The sequence below is a fragment of the Neoarius graeffei genome, chromosome 4, assembly GCF_027579695.1.
Source record: "Neoarius graeffei isolate fNeoGra1 chromosome 4, fNeoGra1.pri, whole genome shotgun sequence".
In the NCBI taxonomy this organism is placed as follows: Eukaryota; Metazoa; Chordata; class Actinopteri; order Siluriformes; family Ariidae; genus Neoarius; species Neoarius graeffei.
In genome coordinates this window covers 45,823,390-45,843,594 of record NC_083572.1, presented here as the reverse complement: position 1 = coordinate 45,843,594, position 20,205 = coordinate 45,823,390, and the positions used below count along the sequence as shown (strand labels likewise).

The window sequence follows — 20,205 nt, the reverse complement described above, 5'->3', positions numbered from 1 at the left end:
ACATATCAAATGTTGAAAGTGAGACTTTTTGAAATGTCATGCCAAATATTGGCTCATTTGAAATTTCATGACAGCAACATCTCAAAAAAGTTGGGACAGGGGCAATAAGAGGCTGGAAAAGTTAAAGGTACAAAAAAGGAACAGCTGGAGGACCAAATTGCAACTCATTAGGTCAATTGGCAATAGGTCATTAACATGACTGGGTATAAAAAGAGCATCTTGGAGTGGCAGCGGCTCTCAGAAGTAAAGATGGGAAGAGGATCACCAATCCCCCTAATTCTGCACCGACAAATAGTGGAGCAATATCAGAAAGGAGTTCGACAGTGTAAAATTGCGAAGAGTTTGAACATATCATCATCTACAGTGCATAATATCATCAAAAGATTCAGAGAATCTGGAAGAATCTCTGTGCGTAAGGGTCAAGGCCGGAAAACCATACTGGATGCCCGTGATCTTCGGGCCCTTAGATGGCACTGCATCACATACAGGCATGCTTCTGTATTGGAAATTACAAAATGGACTCAGGAATATTTCCAGAGAACATTATCTGTGAACACAATTCACCATGCCATCCGTCATTGCCAGCTAAAACTCTATAGTTCAAAGAAGAAGCCGTATCTAAACATGTTCCAGAAGCATAGATGTCTTCTCTGGGCCAAGGCTCATTTAACTCATTCCCTATGGCAAGCCGCTGACAGCGGCTCGGCGAATTTTCCCATTCCCTCCGGAAAGCCGGTACTATCGGCTTTGGTGACATCATACGGAATTCCCTCGAAAACTCCCATAATAAAGCAGTACACGTGAATTTGACCAATCAGAGCCGTAGAGGACTGCACATAGACCACATTTGGATATTATAATTAGCGGGAAACCCCAGAAGTCACACGTAGGGAAGGTTTATTATAGCAGGGATAGACTGCTATAATATTATTATAGTATTATAATATTATAATATAATGACTGAGGCTTGTGAAACCTACCTACTTCAGAATTATACAAAAATAATTCCAAATTTAGAAAGGATAGGTTTCAAGGACTCGGTAAATGTATATTTTTCTACCTCTAAAATAATTTGTTATGGAGATAGAGACATTTAACTGAATGTACCTATTAAATTGGTGATTTTCACAAAAAGTATTCCATCAAAACGTGACTGAAAAAAACTGAAGTATTCCATAAGGAATGAGTTAAAATGGAATGTGGCAAAGTGGAAAACTGTTCTGTGGTCAGACAAATCAAAATTTGAAGTTCTTTATGGAACTCAGGGACGCCGTGCCATTCGGACTAAAGAGGAGAAGGACGACCCAAGTTGTTATCAGTGCTCAGTTCAGAAGCCTGCATCTCTGATGGTATGAGGTTGCATTAGTGCGTGTGGCATGGGCAGCTTACACATCTGGAAAGACACCATCAATGCTGAAAGGTATATCCAGGTTCTAGAGCAACATATGCTCCCATCCAGACGATGTCTCTTTCAGGGAAGACCTTGCATTTTCCAACATGACAATGCCAAACCATACACTGCATCAATTACAGCATCATGGCTGTGTAGAAGAAGGGTCCGGGTAGTGAACTGGCCAGCCTGCAGTCCAGATCTTTCACCCATAGAAAACATTTGGCGCATCATAAAACGGAAGATACGACAAAAAAAGACCTAAGACAGTTGAGCAACTAGAATCCTACATTAGACAAGAATGGGTTAACATTCCTATCCCTAAACTTGAGCAACTTGTCTCCCCAGTCCCCAGATGTTTACAGACTGTTGTAAAAAGAAAAGTGGATGTCTCACAGTGGTAAATATGGTCTTGTCCCAACTTTGAGATGTGTTGTCTCTCATCTCATTATCTGTAGCCGCTTTATCCTGTTCTACAGGGTCGCAGGCAAGCTGGAGCCTATCCCAGCTGACTATGGGTGAAAGGCAGGGTACACCCTGGACAAGTCGCCAGGTCATCACAGGGCTGACACAGACCACCATTCGCACTCACATTCACACCTACGGTCAATTTAGAGTCACCAGTTAACCTTACCTGCATGTCTTTGGACTGTGGGGGAAACTGGAGCACCCGGGGGGGACCCACGCAGACACGGGGAGAACATGCAAACTCCACACAGAAAGGCCCTCGCCGGCCATGGGGCTCGAACCCGGACCTTCTTGCTGTGAGGCGACAGCGCTAACCACTACACCACCGTGCCGCCAAGATGTGTTGTTGTCATGAAATTTAAAATCACCTAATTTTTTATCTTTAAATGATACATTTTCTCAGTTTAAACATTTGATATGTCATCTATGTTCTATTCTGAATAAAATATGGAATTTTGAAACTTCCACATCATTGAATTCCGTTTTTATTTACAATTTGTACTTTGTCCCATTTTTTTTGGAATTGGGGTTGTAAAACCTTCTGAATCCCACATAAAGAATGCTTTCCTCAGTGGCCTGAAGCCTGACATAGCTAAGATGGTCAAAGATGGATGTGTCACATGGGAGGTGGGCAAACTTAGCAAGGTGGAGAGACATGTAGTGCACGCAGAGAAGAGGTTGAACGAGAAGATGCAACAAAGGCAGAGGAAAAAAAAGACACTCTTCACAAGGCCATGCTTATAATGGTGCAAGTTATGCAAGCAAGCCAGCAGTATGGAAGAAGTCGTGGGAGAGTAAGAGGTTGACAATGCTAAGATGGCTGTTTCATCTGTGGCTCACTTGATCACTGGTGTGACCAATGTCCACAGTATCGAAGCAGTGAGGGTCCCAAGATTACTGAGATGGCAGACTGACCGCCAGTCCCAGTAACTCAAGCTTCTTGCAATGAAGAATCTGCTTTGTGCTCACCGCTTGCTACAGCCTGTACAGAGAGTAGGATAATAAACAAGTAGGTACATATGCATTATACACTGATGAATTATGCTTGAAAATGCCAATATTTTCTCTAACTATCTCAAATAAGCTTTTAGATTTCTTAGTAGATTCAGGAGCAGGACATTCTGTCATTAGATCCTCAGAGTTTTCTACACAGCCAAAGATCAGCAACCAGTCCCAGGTCACTGTGGGTGCCTCTGAACAACAGGTCCTCAAGAAATTTACTGAGCCACTCCTCTGTAGACTGGGTGAGTCTGAAACATTTGAGTTTTCATTTTTGTTGTCCCATTGTTGCCCAGTAAATTTGCTAGGAAGAGATCTGATGCGCAGGTGAGGCATAAGTCTCCTAAGTACCCCAGATAGGTTACAGGTAGTGTGAATCCCAGATGAGGAGGGTGCAATTATGATAAAATCATGACAATCAAAACAATTCTCCACCCCTTTGTGTGTACAAGTGGAGGCTGGCACCCTCAGACATTCTGAGTACAAATCAGGAGCTGGTTGAGATGGCAAAAACATGCACTAGCCCAATTAGCACTCGTTGTGTTTGATCAGAAAACTTACATTTCACCACTTATGTTAGCCACAGGCACCCAGATGATAAATTTGAGCAGGACTGGTTTAAGGACAGTAGAAGATGTGAGAAACTGTTATTAAAGAAGTTATTTTGGAATAGTCACAGGTGTGCTGTGTTTGTATAACCACCAAGCAATTATCAACTGGTGTTTGGTTCACACACAGCTCCACATGTGTCATTGGAAAAACAACAAGGAGATAGGTGGAAGGATTTGGGCCCATGGGTGTTGAAGTGTGTAAATGCAAGTGATTGGCAATATACCACCGATCCAAGAGTACTGTACAGTAAAAACATGAATGCATTTCAAACAAATCTGGATTTCATGGTCTCTGTAAAGAGAGACGTAGTATTAAATGGTGAAAAAACTGTGCCAGGGATGTGGCCAGGATGGCAATTTACGAAACTTACAGTTGACTCCCCATGTTTAGCACAGGGCAAACACAACGTAGGGCTGATAAAGGGTATTAAGCCAGTGGTGATCACTCCAAAATCTGATCTTAGACACTAATTCCCAGTATCCCCTGAAACCTGAAGCCATAGAGGGCATTAGGCCCATGTTCAATTCTCTAAAGCAGGGGTAATTGTAGCTTGAAAATTATTCGGACACACCGTGTCAGGCTCAGGAAAGTCTCTGGGATCAGGAAGAATCAAAGCCATACAAAATATACCAAAACATCTAACCAAGAAGCAAATGATGTCATTTTTGGGCATGTGCTCATATTGTCATGCATTTATTCCTAATTATGCTGTTCTTGAATCTCCCCTCAGTTCACTGATCCATGGCCAGGGCCTACAAACTTATAAGGTGACATGGACTCCTGAGACAGAAGATATATGTTTGTCGAGCTTGAGTTAGCTCTCCAACACTGGGGATCCCAGACCTCACTTGTCCTTTCATCCAGACAGTTGATGAGAAATCTGGATGTATGACATCAGTATTATTACAACTGCATGGAGAACAAAAAATCTCATCTGTCAGATACAGTATCTGGCTCAGATACAACACTGTTACTCAAAATGCCTAACATCACAATGAAACGCTGTTCTATCTTAAACCCCGCAACGCTGTTACCCACGGAGGATGATGGTGAGCCTCACTGTTGCGTATCCACCATTTCCCAGATTTGTTCAGCTTGTTCTGATCTCAGCAAGGTTCTTTTGTAAAACCCAGACTGTGCGCTTTTTGTGGACAGCTCCGCTTAAAAAAAAAAAAAAAAAACAGACTCAGGTAAGAACCTTGTTGGTTTCACAGTGGTCCCTGCCCACAAAACCCTTGTTTCAGGGTTGCTTCCAAGTCACTTTTCGGCACAGGCTGCTAAACTAGTGGCACTCACAGAGGCCTGTAAATTCACAGAAGGTAAAACAGTGACTATATAAACAGACAGTAGGTATGCTTTTGGAGTAGCACATGATTTTGGTATGTTGTGGAAACACCATGGGTTTCTAACATCTACAGGTATACCTATAGCATATCATGTACTCAAAGAACTATTAGATGCCGTTTTACTCTCTAAGCAGGTTGCCATTTGTAAATGTGAAGCTCATATTAACTCGACTGAGCTTGTCTCTGCAGGTAACGCTGCTACCCCATTTGCGCTTGCATTAACCCTAACTGTCTCAGAATCCTCTTTACAGGTATGCTATGCTAGAGCAGGTTTAGTCAACAGCTATGCCACAGGAGATAGCACACTGAAAAAAAGCTGGTTGTATCAAACATAATAGGGTGTGGTATGGTCCTCATACCAGGCCAGGTCATGTGGGAATGCCCTACCTTCCTACTTGTTGTTTCCCAATGTTTGCCAAGTTGTTACATGGGCAGGAGCATGTATTAAAAGGGGGAATGATGAGCTATATGGCTAAGTATTGGTTCACAAAGGGGTTTTCAATTTTCTCCCAAAAATGTTGTGAAAAAATGCTCCGTTTCTCAAAATCCAGTGAATGTGGATATCATCTCATCTCATTATCTCTAGCCGCTTTATCCTGTTCTACAGGGTCGCAGGCAAGCTGGAGCCTATCCCAGCTGACTACGGGCGAAAGGCGGGGTACACCCTGGACAAGTCGCCAGGTCATCACAGGGCTGACGCATAGACACAGACAACCATTCACACTCACACCTACGGTCAATTTAGAGTCACCAGTTAACCTAACCTGCACATCTTTGGACCGTGGGGGAAACCGGAGCACCTGGAGGAAACCCACGTGGACACGGGGAGAACATGCAAACTCCACACAGAAAGGCCTTTGCTGGCCACGGGGCTCAAACCCTGACCTTCTTGCTGTGAGGCGACAGCACTAACCACTACACCACTGTGCCACCCGAATGTGGATACAATAACAATTATTCCACTCAATCTTGTAGTACATGGCTTATAGCCAGCTTGGCGCTACACACCTTGTTGACCATCAGCTCATGCATGACTCGATTTCATGGAATAATTGTTATATATATATATATATATATATATATATATATATATATATATATATATATATATATATATAGTGACATCACGAGAGGTTGGCCGGCTCTCAGCGGGACCCTTCAATCAGTGCAAGGACACAAAGGTTAAAATAAATTAAGATTTTTAATGTTATGCCAGGAGATTAAACATAAAAGGTATCTCAAAGTCCAATGTTCAAACAAAGATGGATTCCCAAAAGTCAAACTCAAACAATGTCTCTGGCTTTAGAAAAACAAAATTATAGGCAGGTTTCCTTCAGTCCAATATCCTTTTCACACAACAAACAAAATCTTCTGCCTTACTTTGAGTCCAGTCAACAATCCCTGTAGTCTGCGGCCTGGTGGCAGCCCAGTAGCAGGCGCTCGTAACACAGGTAAGTATTTCAGTGCAAAAATCCCTCGGGTAAGAATTCCAGATAAGCAGTTCGATGAATACTCTGCCCAGCAGGATCCACTCAGCAGGAGAGTCCATGAACCTCACTCCTCTCTCCTCCACATTCACACTGGGAGTTTTGAGCTCTCACAAAGCCCTCTTACTCATTAGGCCCTCATTGGCCACAGGTGTGTTGCCGTGTTGGGTGCTGAGGGTGAAGTTCCCAACTCCACCACCAGATGGAGTTATAGCTGCTTGTTGTTGGAGCCATCTACGTGTGACATAGCACCCCTCGACAACGCAGCCTCTCGGGATATCACACATCCCCCCCCCCTCAGGACCAACGTCCTCGTCGGGCTGAAGGTTACAAAGAGGGCATCTAGCCGGGACAGGGCGTCCGCATTGCCATGGCGCCTGCCAGCCCTGTGGACAACAGAGAAGTTAAACGCTTGCAAGCTTAAAAACCATCTGGTAACCCTACTGTTTATCTCCTTGTTCTTGGCCATCCACAGGGGCGTGGTCAGAGATCACTGTGAAACGCCGGCCCAGGAGGTAATATCGTAGGGACTCTAGGGCCCAGGTAATGGCGAGACACTCTTTTTCGACCATTGAATAGTTCTCTCTGGGGAGTAGTTTTCTGCTTAGATATAGGATGGGATGTTCCTCACCTTCATGTACTTGAGCGAGTACAGCCCCCAGCCCCACCTCTGAAGTGTCTGTTTGCACCACAAACTCCCTCTTGAAATCTGGTGCCACCAGAACCGGACTGGAACAGAGGGCCTGCTTCAGGTTGATGAAGGCTGCCTCCGCCGCGGGATTCCACTTTACCATCCTTGAGTGCCGTTTGGTTGTCAGATCTGTCAGGGGTGCAGCAATGGAGGCAAAATTGGCAATAAAATGCCGGTAGTAGCCGGCTACGCCCAAAAATGACCTCACCTGCTTCTTGGTGAGGGGTTGCGGCCAGTCCTGTATGGCCCGCAACTTCACTTCCTGGGGCTTGACTAGTCCCCGGCCAACAGTGTACCCCAGGTAATTGGTTTCACTGAAGGCCAGTCTGCATTTTTTCGGGTTTGCCGTCAGACCTGCATCTCTGAGGGAATCAAGCACAGCTTGTACACGGGGTAAATGACTGTCCCAATCCGGACCTTGAATGACCACATCATCTAAAAATGCAGCTGCATACCTCTTGTGGGGAGCCAGGACCCAATCCATTAAGCACTGGAACGTGTTCAGCACTCCATGCAGACCAAATGGGAACCGTGTGTACTGGTAGAGACCCTCTGGTGTGGCAAAGGCTGTCTTCTCCTTTGATGCCGGGGTCAGGGGCACCTGCCAGTATCCTTTTGTAAGGTCCAGAGTGGTGAGGAACCGGGCATGTCCTAAGGAGTCTACTAAGTCATCAACACAGGGCATAGGGTATGAATCAAACTCTGACACCTCATTCAATTTGCAATAATCATTGCAGAATCTCACCGACCTGTCTGGTTTGGGAACCAGGACAATGGGGCTTGCCCAGGCACTTTTGGACTCTTCGATGACTCCCAGCTCTAGCATCTTTCTCACTTCCTCCTGGATGGCCACCTTGTGAGCCTCCGGCACACAATAGGGACGCTGGGTCACTGTTCGGCCTGGGACGGTGCGGATCTCGTGTTGGACCACCTCTGTGTGCCCAGGGAGTGAGGAGAAGACGTCTCGGTTGCGGTCCACCAGCTCTAGGGTCATCTGCCACTGGTGTGGGGATAGGCCTGGCCCCACCTGAACCTCCTCTCGGGCGGGTTCTTTGGACTTTGTCGGGGGCAAACAACTGAACAATGCCTCCCTGGCGTGCCATTTTTTCAAGAGGTTAACGTGATATATCTGCTCAGGTTCTCTTTTATCAGGCTGTCTCACCTTATAATTCACTTCTCCTACCCACTCGATGACCTCATATGGTCCTTGCCAGGTTGCCAGGAACTTACATTCCATGGTCGGCACCAGGACCAGCACTCTGTCCCCCGGCTTAAACTCTCTCGGCTGGGCAGGTCGGTTGTAGGAGGCCTGCTATTGCCATTGAGCAGTCTCCATGTGTTCACGCACTGTCGGATAGATGGCCCTCACTCTCTCCTACATGGCCTCGACATGCTCGATCAGGGTCTGCTGTCTGCAGGGTTGCTCCTCCCAAGCCTCCTTGGCAATGTCCAGCAGCCCTCTGGGTCTGTAAGAAAGCAACAGTTCAAAAGGCGAAAAGCCAGTAGAAGATTGGGGTACCTCTCTTACTGCAAACAGCAGGTATGGCAGCAGCTGGTCCCAGTTCCGCCCATCCTCTTCAATGGACTTCAGAGTCCTGTTAAACCGTTCGACCAACCCGTCTGTCTGGGGGTGGTAGACAGATGTTCGCAACTGTTTGATTTTCAACAGGGCACACAGTTCTTTCATCACCCTGGACATGAATGGACTGCCTTGGTCTGTCAATATTTCCTTTGGAATCCCCAGACTGGTGGAGAGGAGGAACAGCTCCTTGGCTATCTGTTTGGAGGTAGCCTTCCTCAGGGGGATGGCCTCAGGGTACCGGGTCACATAGTCCAGGATGACCAGAATGTACTGATGCCCCCTGGAGCTTTTTGGCAAAGGCCCAACTATATCCAGTCCAATCCTCTCAAAAGGAGTTTCGATAATTGGTAAGGGGATGAGCGGGTTACGGTATGAGGGTTTAGGCGCCACCTTCTGGCATTCTGGGCAACTACAACAGTAATTCTCCGTTTCCTTGTGCACTCCCGGCCAGAAGAAATGCTGTAAGATCCTTTCTTTTGTCTTCTCTACACCTAGGTGGGCCCCCAGTGGATGTGTGTGTGCCAGATTGAGCACAGTCGCCCAGTGGGGCTGTGATACAAGGAGCTGTTCATGCACTTTGTCATTTTTCTTCACCACCTCATACAGTAGGCCCCGTATAATTGTGAAATGGGGGTATGTAAGGCTTGCTCTACCCCCTTACAGCACACCCTCTAGCACCTGCACATTTCTTAAGGCATTTGCAAGTGTGGGATCCTGCAACTGGGCAGTACCATACTGGGCTGTGAGAGGGGGAAGCTCCTCAATGCCTGGGGCGTCTTCCTCGTCGGAGCTCGGAGAGCTTTCCGGGGCCCCATTCTCTTCTCCAGTCTCCGAGCCAGTCTCTGTGTCAGCCTGGGTGCCTGTCATCCCTGCGAGGGCAAAAGCGGGGATGCGGGGTTGTGCGGGTTGCACTTGTGTGGTTGCAGGATGAGTCTTACCTCTCTGACTGCGGGGTACCCAGGCTGGCCTCTGCTGGGTCTCTCTCCACAGCAGGTGGAAGGTTGGGCAATCTCACCCAATCAGAACAGGAACAGGGAGGGAATCAACCACTCCCACCCTCATGTGTATAGTCCCCCTGGTGGTGGTCATTTTTAGTTCAGTGGTGGGGTACTCTTTGGTGTCCCCATGGACGCAGGAAACTGGGAGAACTTTGTCAGTGGTCAGACACGATGGACCCACCAGGTCCTTATGCACCAAGGTGACCCAACTACCCGAATCTAACAATGCCTCGACATCACGGCAATTCAGTCACTGGGCAGGTGGGGGGGGGGGGGTCGATCTGGGGGCCCGTCTGAAGCCCCGACGAGTGATGCAAACAGCTGGGCGGAGGGTGAGCTGGAGGATCCTGCAGTGGGCATAGGCTCATCCACAGGTTTCCCATACTGCCAGGACATGTGTCCCCTGCCCCCACACCAGAAGCATTGTCGGGTGTCACCATCACGGGGAATCCTAACTGGACCCGGCTGGCTTCTGGCTCCCCCTGGAGCATAGCCAGGTCCTGCTGTGGCTGGGCTGGACCCCTTGGGTTTTTTGGGGTGGCCTCCCCCTGTCAGCAGTGGGGGCATAGTCCTGGGGTCCTTCCTGGAATCACAGAGCATTTCTGTTGTGGCCTGGTACTTTTCCACAGCTTCAGTCAGTTCAGCTGTGGTTAGGGCTTGTTGGCTGATGAAGCGCTTCGCCTCATATGGCAGGGCTCGAATGTAGTGATCCACAACAACGGCCTCCACTACTGCAGCCGCTGTGGTTTTCTCAGGTTCCAGCCATCTCCTCGCGATTCTGGAAAGTTCGTGCATCTGCGCACGGGGAGCCTGGTCTGCTTGAAAGGTCCAGCTGTGGAAGCGTTGAGCCATACCGAACTTGGTGAGCCCATGTCTGCTGAGGATCTCAGTCTTCAGAGCATCATAGTTCGTAGTCTTGTCAGGGGGTAGGTCTCGGACAGCGTTCAACGATTCTCCCGTTAAAAATGGGGCTAACAGTCCAACCCACTGTGCCTTGGGCCATCCTTCCCTAGTGGCCGTGGCTTCATAGGTGTGCAAGTATGCCTCAACATCATCTGTAACCCCCATTTTGGAGATAAAATCACTTGCCTTTATTGGGCCAACGCTCCGAACAGCCATCTTCTTCTGTAGCTGCAACTCCTCTGCCTTCAGTTGGTTGGCTTTCCTTTGTTCCTCCAGGAGGGCCGCGCTCACCTGCATTTGGGCTTGCTGGCCTGCAATAAGGGCCTTCAAAATTTCCTCCATCTTGTTATGCAGAGGGCCTATGGTTAACTGGGAAAATTGAGCAATCAAATGTTCAGTGTCCTCCTTGTACATGCACTATTATTGCTGATTGAAATGCCCACATTCTCCACCATATGTGACATCACGAGAGGTTGGCTGGCTCTCAGCGGGACCCTTCAATCAGTGCAAGGACACAAAGGTTAAAATAAATCAAGATTTTTAATGTTATGCCAGGAGATTAAACATAAAAGGTATCTCAAAGTCCAATGTTCAAACAAAGATGGATTCCCAAAAGTCAAACTCAAACAATGTTTCTGGCTTTAGAACAACAAAATTATAGGCAGGTTTCCTTCAGTCCAATATCCTTTTCACAGAACAAACAAAATCGTCTGCCTTACTTTGAGTCCAGTCAACAATCCCTGTAGTCTGCAGCCCGGTGGCAGCCCAGTAGCAGGCGTTCGTAACACAGGTAAGTATTTCAGTGCAAAAATCCCTCAGGTAAGAATTCCAGATAAGCAGTTCGATGAATACTCTGCCCAGCAGGATCCACTCAGCAGGAGAGTCCATGAACCTCACTCCTTTCTCCTCCACATTCACACTGGGAGTTTTGAGCTCTCACAAAGCCCTCTTACTCATTAGGCCCTCATTGGCCACAGGTGTGTTGCCGTGTTGGGTGCTGAGGGTGAAGTTCCCAATTCCACCACCAGATGGAGTTATAGCTGCTTGTTGTTGGAGCCATCTACGTGCGACATAGCGCCCCTTGATGACGCAGCCTCTCGGGATATCACTATATATATATATATATATATATAATAATTTATATATATATATATATATATATATATATATATATATATATATATATATATATATACACACACACACACACACACACACACACACACAGACATATATCACAACCCCAAATCAGAAAAATTTGGGACAGTAGAGAAAATGCAAATTCAAAAAGAAAGCAGTGGTTTCTAAATTTACTTTATCTTGTATTTCATTGCAAACAGTATGAATCCATGATATTTCATGTTTTGTCTGGTCAATTTTGTTTTATTTTTTTAATATACATTAATTTCTGTGTTTCATGCCTGCAACACATTCCAAAATAGTTGGCATGGGGCAATTTAGGGCTAGTAATGAGGTAAAACAACTAAATAATGATGTGATTTGAAACATGTGATGTCAACAGGTGATTATATTCATGATTTGGTACAAAATCAGTATCCAGGACAGGCCGAGTCTTTGAGGAGCAAAGATGGGCTGAGGATCTCCAGTTTGTAAACAAAATGGATGAGAAAATTATTGAAATGTTTAAAATCAATGTTCTTCAATGAAACATTGAAAGGGATTTGGATATTTCACACTCTACGATTCATAATATCATTAAACAATTCAAGGAATCTGGAGAAATTTTGCTGCATAAAGGGCAATGGTGCAAGCCTAAGCTGACCCCTGTGATCACCAATCCATCAGATGGCACCACATCAAGAACCATCATTCGTCCATAGCTGATATAACCACATGGGCTTGGGATTACTTTGGCAAACCTTTGTCAAGCACTCCAATACAGAGTTATATTCACAAATGCAAGTTAAAACATAACTGTGCAAAAAGGAAGCCTGATGTTAACTGTGTCCAGAAGCGCTGTTGATTTCTCTGTGCTTGAAGGCATCTGGGATGGATCATCACACAGTGGAAATGTGTATTGTGGGCAGATGAATCAGTATTCCAGGTCTTTTTTGGGAAGAAATGGACACCATGTGTTCTGGACCAAAGACAAAAAAAAGACCACCCAGACTGTTACCAGCAACAAGTCCAAAAGCCAGGGTTTGTCATGGTATGGGGTTGTGTCAGTGTCCTTGGCAAAGGTAACTTACACTTCTGTGTTGGCAGCATTAATGCAGAAAAGTACATTGAGATTTTTGAGCAACATACACTGCCTCCAAGATGACATCTTTTCCAGGGATATTTCAACAAGACAATGCAACACCACATTCTGAACACATTACAAACACATAGCTGCAGAAGAAGAGGGTGCCTATCCCCTCGGTCCTCAATAGAGAATGTCTGGCAAATTTGGAAATAAAAAATGTTGACCCCGTACTGTAGTACAACTGATGACCTGTTTCCAGGAGGAATGGTACAAAATAATACCTCAAATGCTTCATCACTTCATGTCTTCATGGCAATGCTCTCCCATCCCAACTTTTTTTGAAATATGTTGCAAGAATCAAAATTGAAATGTTTATTTTGAAAATAATAATAATAATAATAATAATAATGTACAATCCATGAGGTTAAACATCAAATAATGTGCTGTTCTATTGTTTTGACTGCAATACAGGTCAAAGATTATTAACAAATCATTGGTGTCAGTTTTAATTTCAACATATTGTCCCAATTTTTTTCTGATTTGTGTGTGTGTGTGTGTGTGTGTGTGTGTGTGTTATTCTTAAAATTATTAAATTGAAAATTAAAATAAATTGTTAAAACAAATAAAATGTAAGATTTTGATCAGAAAGCCAATATTTGATATCTTGAGAAAATGTCATATTAATCATCATAATGGAAATTTTTTGAACAATAAATCAAATACTTTAAATGTTGAAAAAAAAAACCAACTTACTCTCCCTGTTGCTCAGTAACTTCAGACAGCTTACAATATTTCAGAGTTGCTATTATCTAGCAGTAAAGGCGCTGGTAAAATGATGCATGGTAAATATCATTTTGAACTCATTCCTGTATTCAGGAAAGAACACTGGGATACCTTTAAACTTCAAACTTGGATTAATTTATGTTTGTGACCATTCTGAAAATGTACTGATGACTGCAAAACCTCCCTCAAAGTAAAAATTTAAACTAAGTGTTGATGTATGGGTTTAACACGGTTTCTCAATCTATATAATAATATCTATCTGTCAAGAATTCACAAAATATGCTTGAATATTCATTTTCAGAACTTTAATTCTACTCCAACAAATAGACACTTCAAAAGTATATACTTAAAAATTATGCATTTTAATTAGTCCATACATACCCTGACAGGTCTTTCCGTCCCCTTGAAGTGTGTATCCTTCATTACAGTAGCAATGGAATCCATTTAATACACTCAGGCATTCATGATCACAGCTGTGATTCCCAAATGAACAATAATCAATCACTGGAAAAGACAGAACAAGTTCCATGAAGTTATATGGAAATGAATAGTTGGTGACTAATTGTAGACATATGTATCAAAAGTCATGTTAAACTGTATGATTCCTTGTTGGTGGGGTGGTAGCCTTAAGTGTAAACCTTTTGTGTCTAAAGTTCTCATCTCATCTCATTATCTCTAGCCGCTTTATCCTGTTCTACAGGGTCACAGGCAAGCTGGAGCCTATCCCAGCTGACTACGGGCGAAAGGCGGGGTACACCCTGGACAAGTCGCCAGGTCATCACAGGGCTTTTAGGAGTTTGTTACTCTATAGATTCTTTATCTAAAAGTATGTTTGTTTCAAGATTGATGAAAAAAAGTGTTTAACAAGGTGACTGATTTTCTGTTGGGGTCCCATAACTCAGAGATTTGTTGCAAAAATATTTCAGCAAGTTAGTCGCTTCTTTGTGTGTTTATCTTTGCCTATCTGTATTTTTGCATGCTTGTCTCAGATGTCTGCCATAATTAAGAATATAACTCTTTCTTACAAATTGTAGATAACTAGTGAACCTGTTAGTTATAGAGTTACTGAAATATCTGATGCTTATCTGTCCATGCACTCTCCAAACACAACCACATACCACAACAGATTCCTCTTCCTTGCACCTATCCTGTAAATATGCTTTGTGTTGATATGCTAATGCTTAATAACAATGTGTCCACATACCAACTCTTCAATAAAAAGCTGGGATAAGTGATTCCTTATTTGAATAAAAAAATTTATAAGACAAAATTTGAAACCTGCACATGTCAAATATAGTATTTCGAATTAGAAGTATTATTCGTTTTTTACTTATTCATTAATATGGAATGAAGAGTTCATTGCATCATAAACATGTGGACACATTTGAAGGTAGCTTAATATGCATGCTCTTAGAAAATGCTCATTCTGCTTTATTTCAGAATGAAGGTCTGTAGATGCTAACACTAGACATCACCTGATCCCTGAGCATATATAAACCAATATCATGGATGACAATTGTGTAATTTGTAATAAGCCAGATGATGGCTCTTTCTCAGTGGCAAGTGAAAAATCATTTATGAAGATCAAAACATTTTGTGAAGACTGGTCGGAATGTAGTTTGGACATTAAAAAAAAAAAACAGAAACTGCTAGCAGCTTAGTAATAAATGTATCACAGAAATATCTGAAATGAGAGATTGTGAGCTGAGTTCTGGAATGTAGATAAGCTATAAATATTCTCAAGTTCTGTAGCAATAGTGTAAAATATTTCTGGCTATTTTATGTTCTCTATGTACTTAAATGTCTCATTTTAAACTTAACTTGATAATATCATGTAAATATATGATTTCTATTCACATAAAGTTAGTAAACGGGTAATTTAAAAAAATACAGATGTTATAATGGACTTAAGTGATATGAATGTGTGTGTGGGGGGGGTTGGGTTTTTTTTTTGTTTTTTTTTTACATGTGATATTTAGCATTTCCTTTGTTTGGTGAAAATGGTGATTGCTGACATTACAACAAGTAAAATAATTTGTTTGGGATGTAAATAAAAGATTTAATACTGAGAAACCAGACTTGGCAAATTTTGCAAAGTAGGTTGCATATGCTCCCTGACTATGAAGGAAATACCCCTCCCCACCTTCAGATCAACACAAATTAAAAGAAACTGTGGTGAAAACCTCACAAAAGAAACAGGCAACAGTTTGGTGATGTCACTGAGTCACTGGCTTTACGCAGTTATTGCAGGCAAGGGATAGGCAACCAAATATTACAGTGTCTTGCAAAAGTATTCAGCCTCTGTATTTGTCCTGTTTTGTCACATTACAAGCTGAAATTAAAACAGATTTTTGGGGGGTTAGCACATTTTATTTACACAACATGCCGACAACTTTAAAGGTGAAAATTGTTGTTTCATTGTGAAACAATAATTAAGATGGAAAAACAGAAATCTGGAGTGTGCATAGGTATTCACCTCCCCAAAGCCAATACTTTGTAGAGCCACCTTTTGCTGCAATTACAACTGCAAGGCTCCTGGGGTATGTCTCTATTAGCTTTGGACATCTAGCCACTGTGATTTTGGCCCATTCCTCAAGGCAAAACTGCTCCAACTCCTTCAAGTTAGATGGATTGCATTGGTGTACAGCAATCTTCAAGTTATGCCACAGATTCTCAATTGGATTGAGGTCTGGGCTTTGATTAGGCTATTCCAAGACATTTAAATGTTTCCCTTTTAATCACTCCAGTGTAGCTTTAGCAGTATGTTTAGGGTCATTGTCCTGCTGTAACGTGAACTTTCAGAATCAGAAACACTTTTATTGCCAGGTATGCGAACACACGAGGAATTAGACTCTGGTACAACTTAGCTTTCATAGTACAACACAGATAAAAGTGGATACACAAAACAAACAAACAAAACAAAGGAATGGTAATAGTCGGGAATAATAGAGAATACAGAGAGACAGTCTAACTGCAGTGATCTTCAGGGGAAGATTGTTGCTCCAGCAATGACCTTGACCAAGGCAGTGCTGGCTGAGAGAGCTGAAGATAAGATTGGAATTTGTTTAGGCTTGAAACGGGTAGACGTGGCAGACTACCCCACTCGTCCATTCTGGTCCCTAAAAACCATTTCTCTCTGCAAAGCCATCACTTCCCCTAGGTGGAATCCACAGAGTGGCTCAAGTTCTGAATAGCCACAGTCTAAGTGCCGACAGCTCTGCCCACCACTTCAATCATGTTGGGCAGCTTTATGGGGCTTTGAACAGCTGTCATCATTTTCTGATTTCCTCGATACACCAGGGCAATGCCTAGTCCAATCAGCAAAAGTCCTGTGATCATGGTTCCGAATAGGTAAATATCCTCAATGTCCTCCACAGAAAGAACCGCCAGGCACACGACACGCCACGCCACCTCTCCCACACGTCCATCGTATATCCAGCTACAAACGTTCCAGCAGGACAGGCTGGTTCCCCCGAACCCAGGCTTCTCATTGAGAAGATTGTGTCAATTGCGTGAAGAGACCAGTTTATCAAATCCATGAATTTTGATTTGAAGAACAATGCAGAAAGGGTCTCTCAGACAAGACAAGTCAGCAGAGCAGAAGCAGGAAAGCTCAGGGGAGGAGAGGCAGAGAAATGCAAGATGAGAGGAAAAAAACACCTCCGCATTAGGCTCCTATCAGGAGCACTATGTGGAAACATTTTAAAAACCTCAGCACAGCAGCTTTCCGTGAAAGCACAGAGAAGAATTAACACAACAATTACACAAAACACAGAAAGTACGAGAGAGTGAAGTCCCGAGGCAGCCATCGGCGGCGCCATCTTGGATGGAAAACGGAGGTTTCATCCCAGTCTCAAACCTTTGGCTGATTAAAACCAGGTTTTCCTCCAGAATTGCCCCGTATTTAGTGCCATCCATCTTTCCTTCAGTCCTGACCAGCTTTCCTGTCCCTGCAGATGAAAAATATCCCCACAGCATGATGCTGCCACCACCATGCTTCACTGCAGGAATGGTGTTCTCAGGGTGTTGGGGTTGTGCCACACATGGCATTTCCCATGATGGCCAAAAAGATCAACTTTAGTCTCATTTGACCAGAGAATCTTCTTCCATGTGTTTGGGGAATCTGTCACATGCTGTTGGGCAAACTCCAAATGTTTTCTTAAAGGAAAAATGCAGAACCTTTATCTTTAAATAAATTTCTGAGTGGATAGTATCTCCATCCTTGACTCTTGTATGCTGCATAAATGGGAATAAAAAATATATATATTTTTGAGAGTTAAAATTGACCACAAAATTGGAATTCGAGCTGCCCCGCTGAGCCAGCCAGCCATGAGTGTGTGACATCACAGTGGTAACCGGTTTTAAGGCCGAGGCCTTTGACAGCTATAGACCAAAGTCATATAAATAAAAATTTATGGTGAAAGAAAGAAATACCGTTACCGACTTGCTCAACTAAGACTGATTTGACTTCATTGATTGTGGGTTGACTCTCATTAAAACAAGATAGGCATTATAACTTATGCAACATACATGTACATGCATGCATTTTCACTGATAAAATGTAAAAGGTGAATTAAATAATCAGACGAACTGAGACAATCACATTCTGAAGCAAATTAAATAATCTTATACTGGTAACTTAAATACACAACACAAGTTACGTGTATTAATCTAAATGCAGGTAAACAATGAGTGTTGTTGTTTTTGTTGTTTTTTATCTAAGAGTCGCAGCTTACCCATCCGTGTTCTCGCTTCTTGAAGGCCAATCTTGTGGCTGATTGTTTCGAAACAATCTGACTTTCAGTTCTTCATTCAGTTTTTCGTTCAGTTATTCATTCAGTTGTTCATTCATTTGCTTCTTCCACATAAGGGCGAGATATTGCTGCTGAGACAAACATATCCAGTGGAGAAATCAGATGGCTGGTCCACTCATTCTCCTTACTGAGTACTCCACCATTACTGCTTGGCTCAGGCAATTACTAAAACCCAGGACGGGATAGGACGTCACCAGTTTTAGCAACAACCGTGGGGAGGTAACTGCCCGAGCGATAATATATCCCGTTCCGTCCCAGGTTTTAGCAACAACCCTCAGCTCACACTCCGGGAGAACTGGTGCAACTGAACTTACTTTCCCTTTTCTTATAATTTTATTTTCCTTTAAATATTGGTACTACACCCTCTTTCAGTACGGGCTTATAGCCAACACTCCTCAACAAATCAGAGATTTCATACGAGTCTTCAGTAAAATGTGCAGAGCAGAGGAGAGACTACATCATAGGCACCCAACGTACCTGTGAATTTCTCACAAAACGTGTCCAAATCTTTGCAGTTTGAACATTCTTGGGCCATGAATGCAACATAAAGCCACCTTCTGTCGTGTTGCTGCATCTGCCAAAAACACATCTATGTGGCATGGCAATAAATTAGCTCAAAAGGGAAGATCAAAGTTGCAGTCAGCTCTGTGTTTTAGTATAGCGGAAATGGCGATCAGACCGATAGACTTCCTGCTGTGACATCATGGATCTCAAGGTCATTCACTTAGACCGTTACCTATATGAATCACTTTAATCATAAAAATTACTATATTAGATTTTTTGTTAACACATAAAACTATTCCTATGCCATTCTTGAGGTTTCAGGCATTTATAAATAAAAAGGGAGGCCATGGTTCTGCATATATGCTTTAAGCAATGGCTTTTTTCTGGCCACTCTTCCATAAAGCCCTGTTCTGTGGAGTGTATGGCTTAAAGTGGCCCTATGTTCAGATATTCCCATCTCCGCTGTGGATCTTTGCAGCTCCTTCAGTGTTATCTTTGGTCTCTTTGTTGCATCTCTGATTAATGCCCTCCTTGCCTGGTCTGTAAGTTTTGGTGGGCAGCCCTCTCTTGTCAGGTTTGTAGTGGTGCCATATTCTTTCCATTTTGCTATAATGGATTTAGTGGTGCTCTGTGGGATAGTCAAAGTTTGGGCCATTTTTTTATAACCCAACCCCGATCTATACTTCTCCACAACTTGGTCTCTGACATGTTTGGTGTGCTCCTTGGTTTTCATTTTGCTTGCTTAGTAGTGTTGCAAGAGTCCTTCCAGAACAGGTTGATTTTATACAGGCATCATGTGACAGATCATGTGAAACTTTGATTGCACACAGGTGACTCTTAATCAACTAATTATGTGATTTATGAAGTGAATTGGTTGGCCCAGCTCTTAGGCTACGTTCACACTGCAGGCTGAAGTGACTCAAATCCGATCTTTTCGCCCATATGTGACCCGTATCCGATCTTTTATTGACAATATGAACGACACAGATCCGATTTTTTCAAATCCGACCCAGGCCGTTTGGATATGTGGTCCTAATTCCGATTCCTATCCACTCTTTTCATATGCGACTTCAGTCTGAACCGCCAGGTCGCATTCATCTGACTTACATGTCATCAACAAGCCACAAATGTCACTATTCTGCACTGAAGTGGGGGGTGTCATGGCTCAGATGGCTAAGGCACCATACCATAAATCCGGGGACCCGGGTTCGATTCCGACCCGAGGTCATTTCCCGATCCCTCCCCATCTCTCTCTCTCCCCCACTCATTTCCTGTCTCTCTACACTGTCCTATCTATAAAAAAAAAAAATTCTGCACTGAAGTAGGCAGCGGGTCTCTCAAAAAAAGTAACAACAACATGGCGCATAATCACGGGCGCAGATAGAGGGTGGGACTCGTCCCACCCAGATTTAAATTCACCTC

At 43.6% G+C, this 20,205-nt stretch overlaps 1 protein-coding gene across 1 annotated transcript in view; it reads right to left on the bottom strand.

Moving 5' to 3' along the window:
- The window catches only part of matn4 (matrilin 4), a 161,131-nt gene that overhangs the window by 46,824 nt on the left and 94,102 nt on the right, over positions 1-20,205 (bottom strand). The window contains exon 7 of the mRNA XM_060919279.1: positions 13,847-13,969. Coding sequence (XP_060775262.1) covers positions 13,847-13,969 — 123 coding nt within the window. The remainder of the gene's footprint in view (positions 1-13,846; positions 13,970-20,205) is intronic.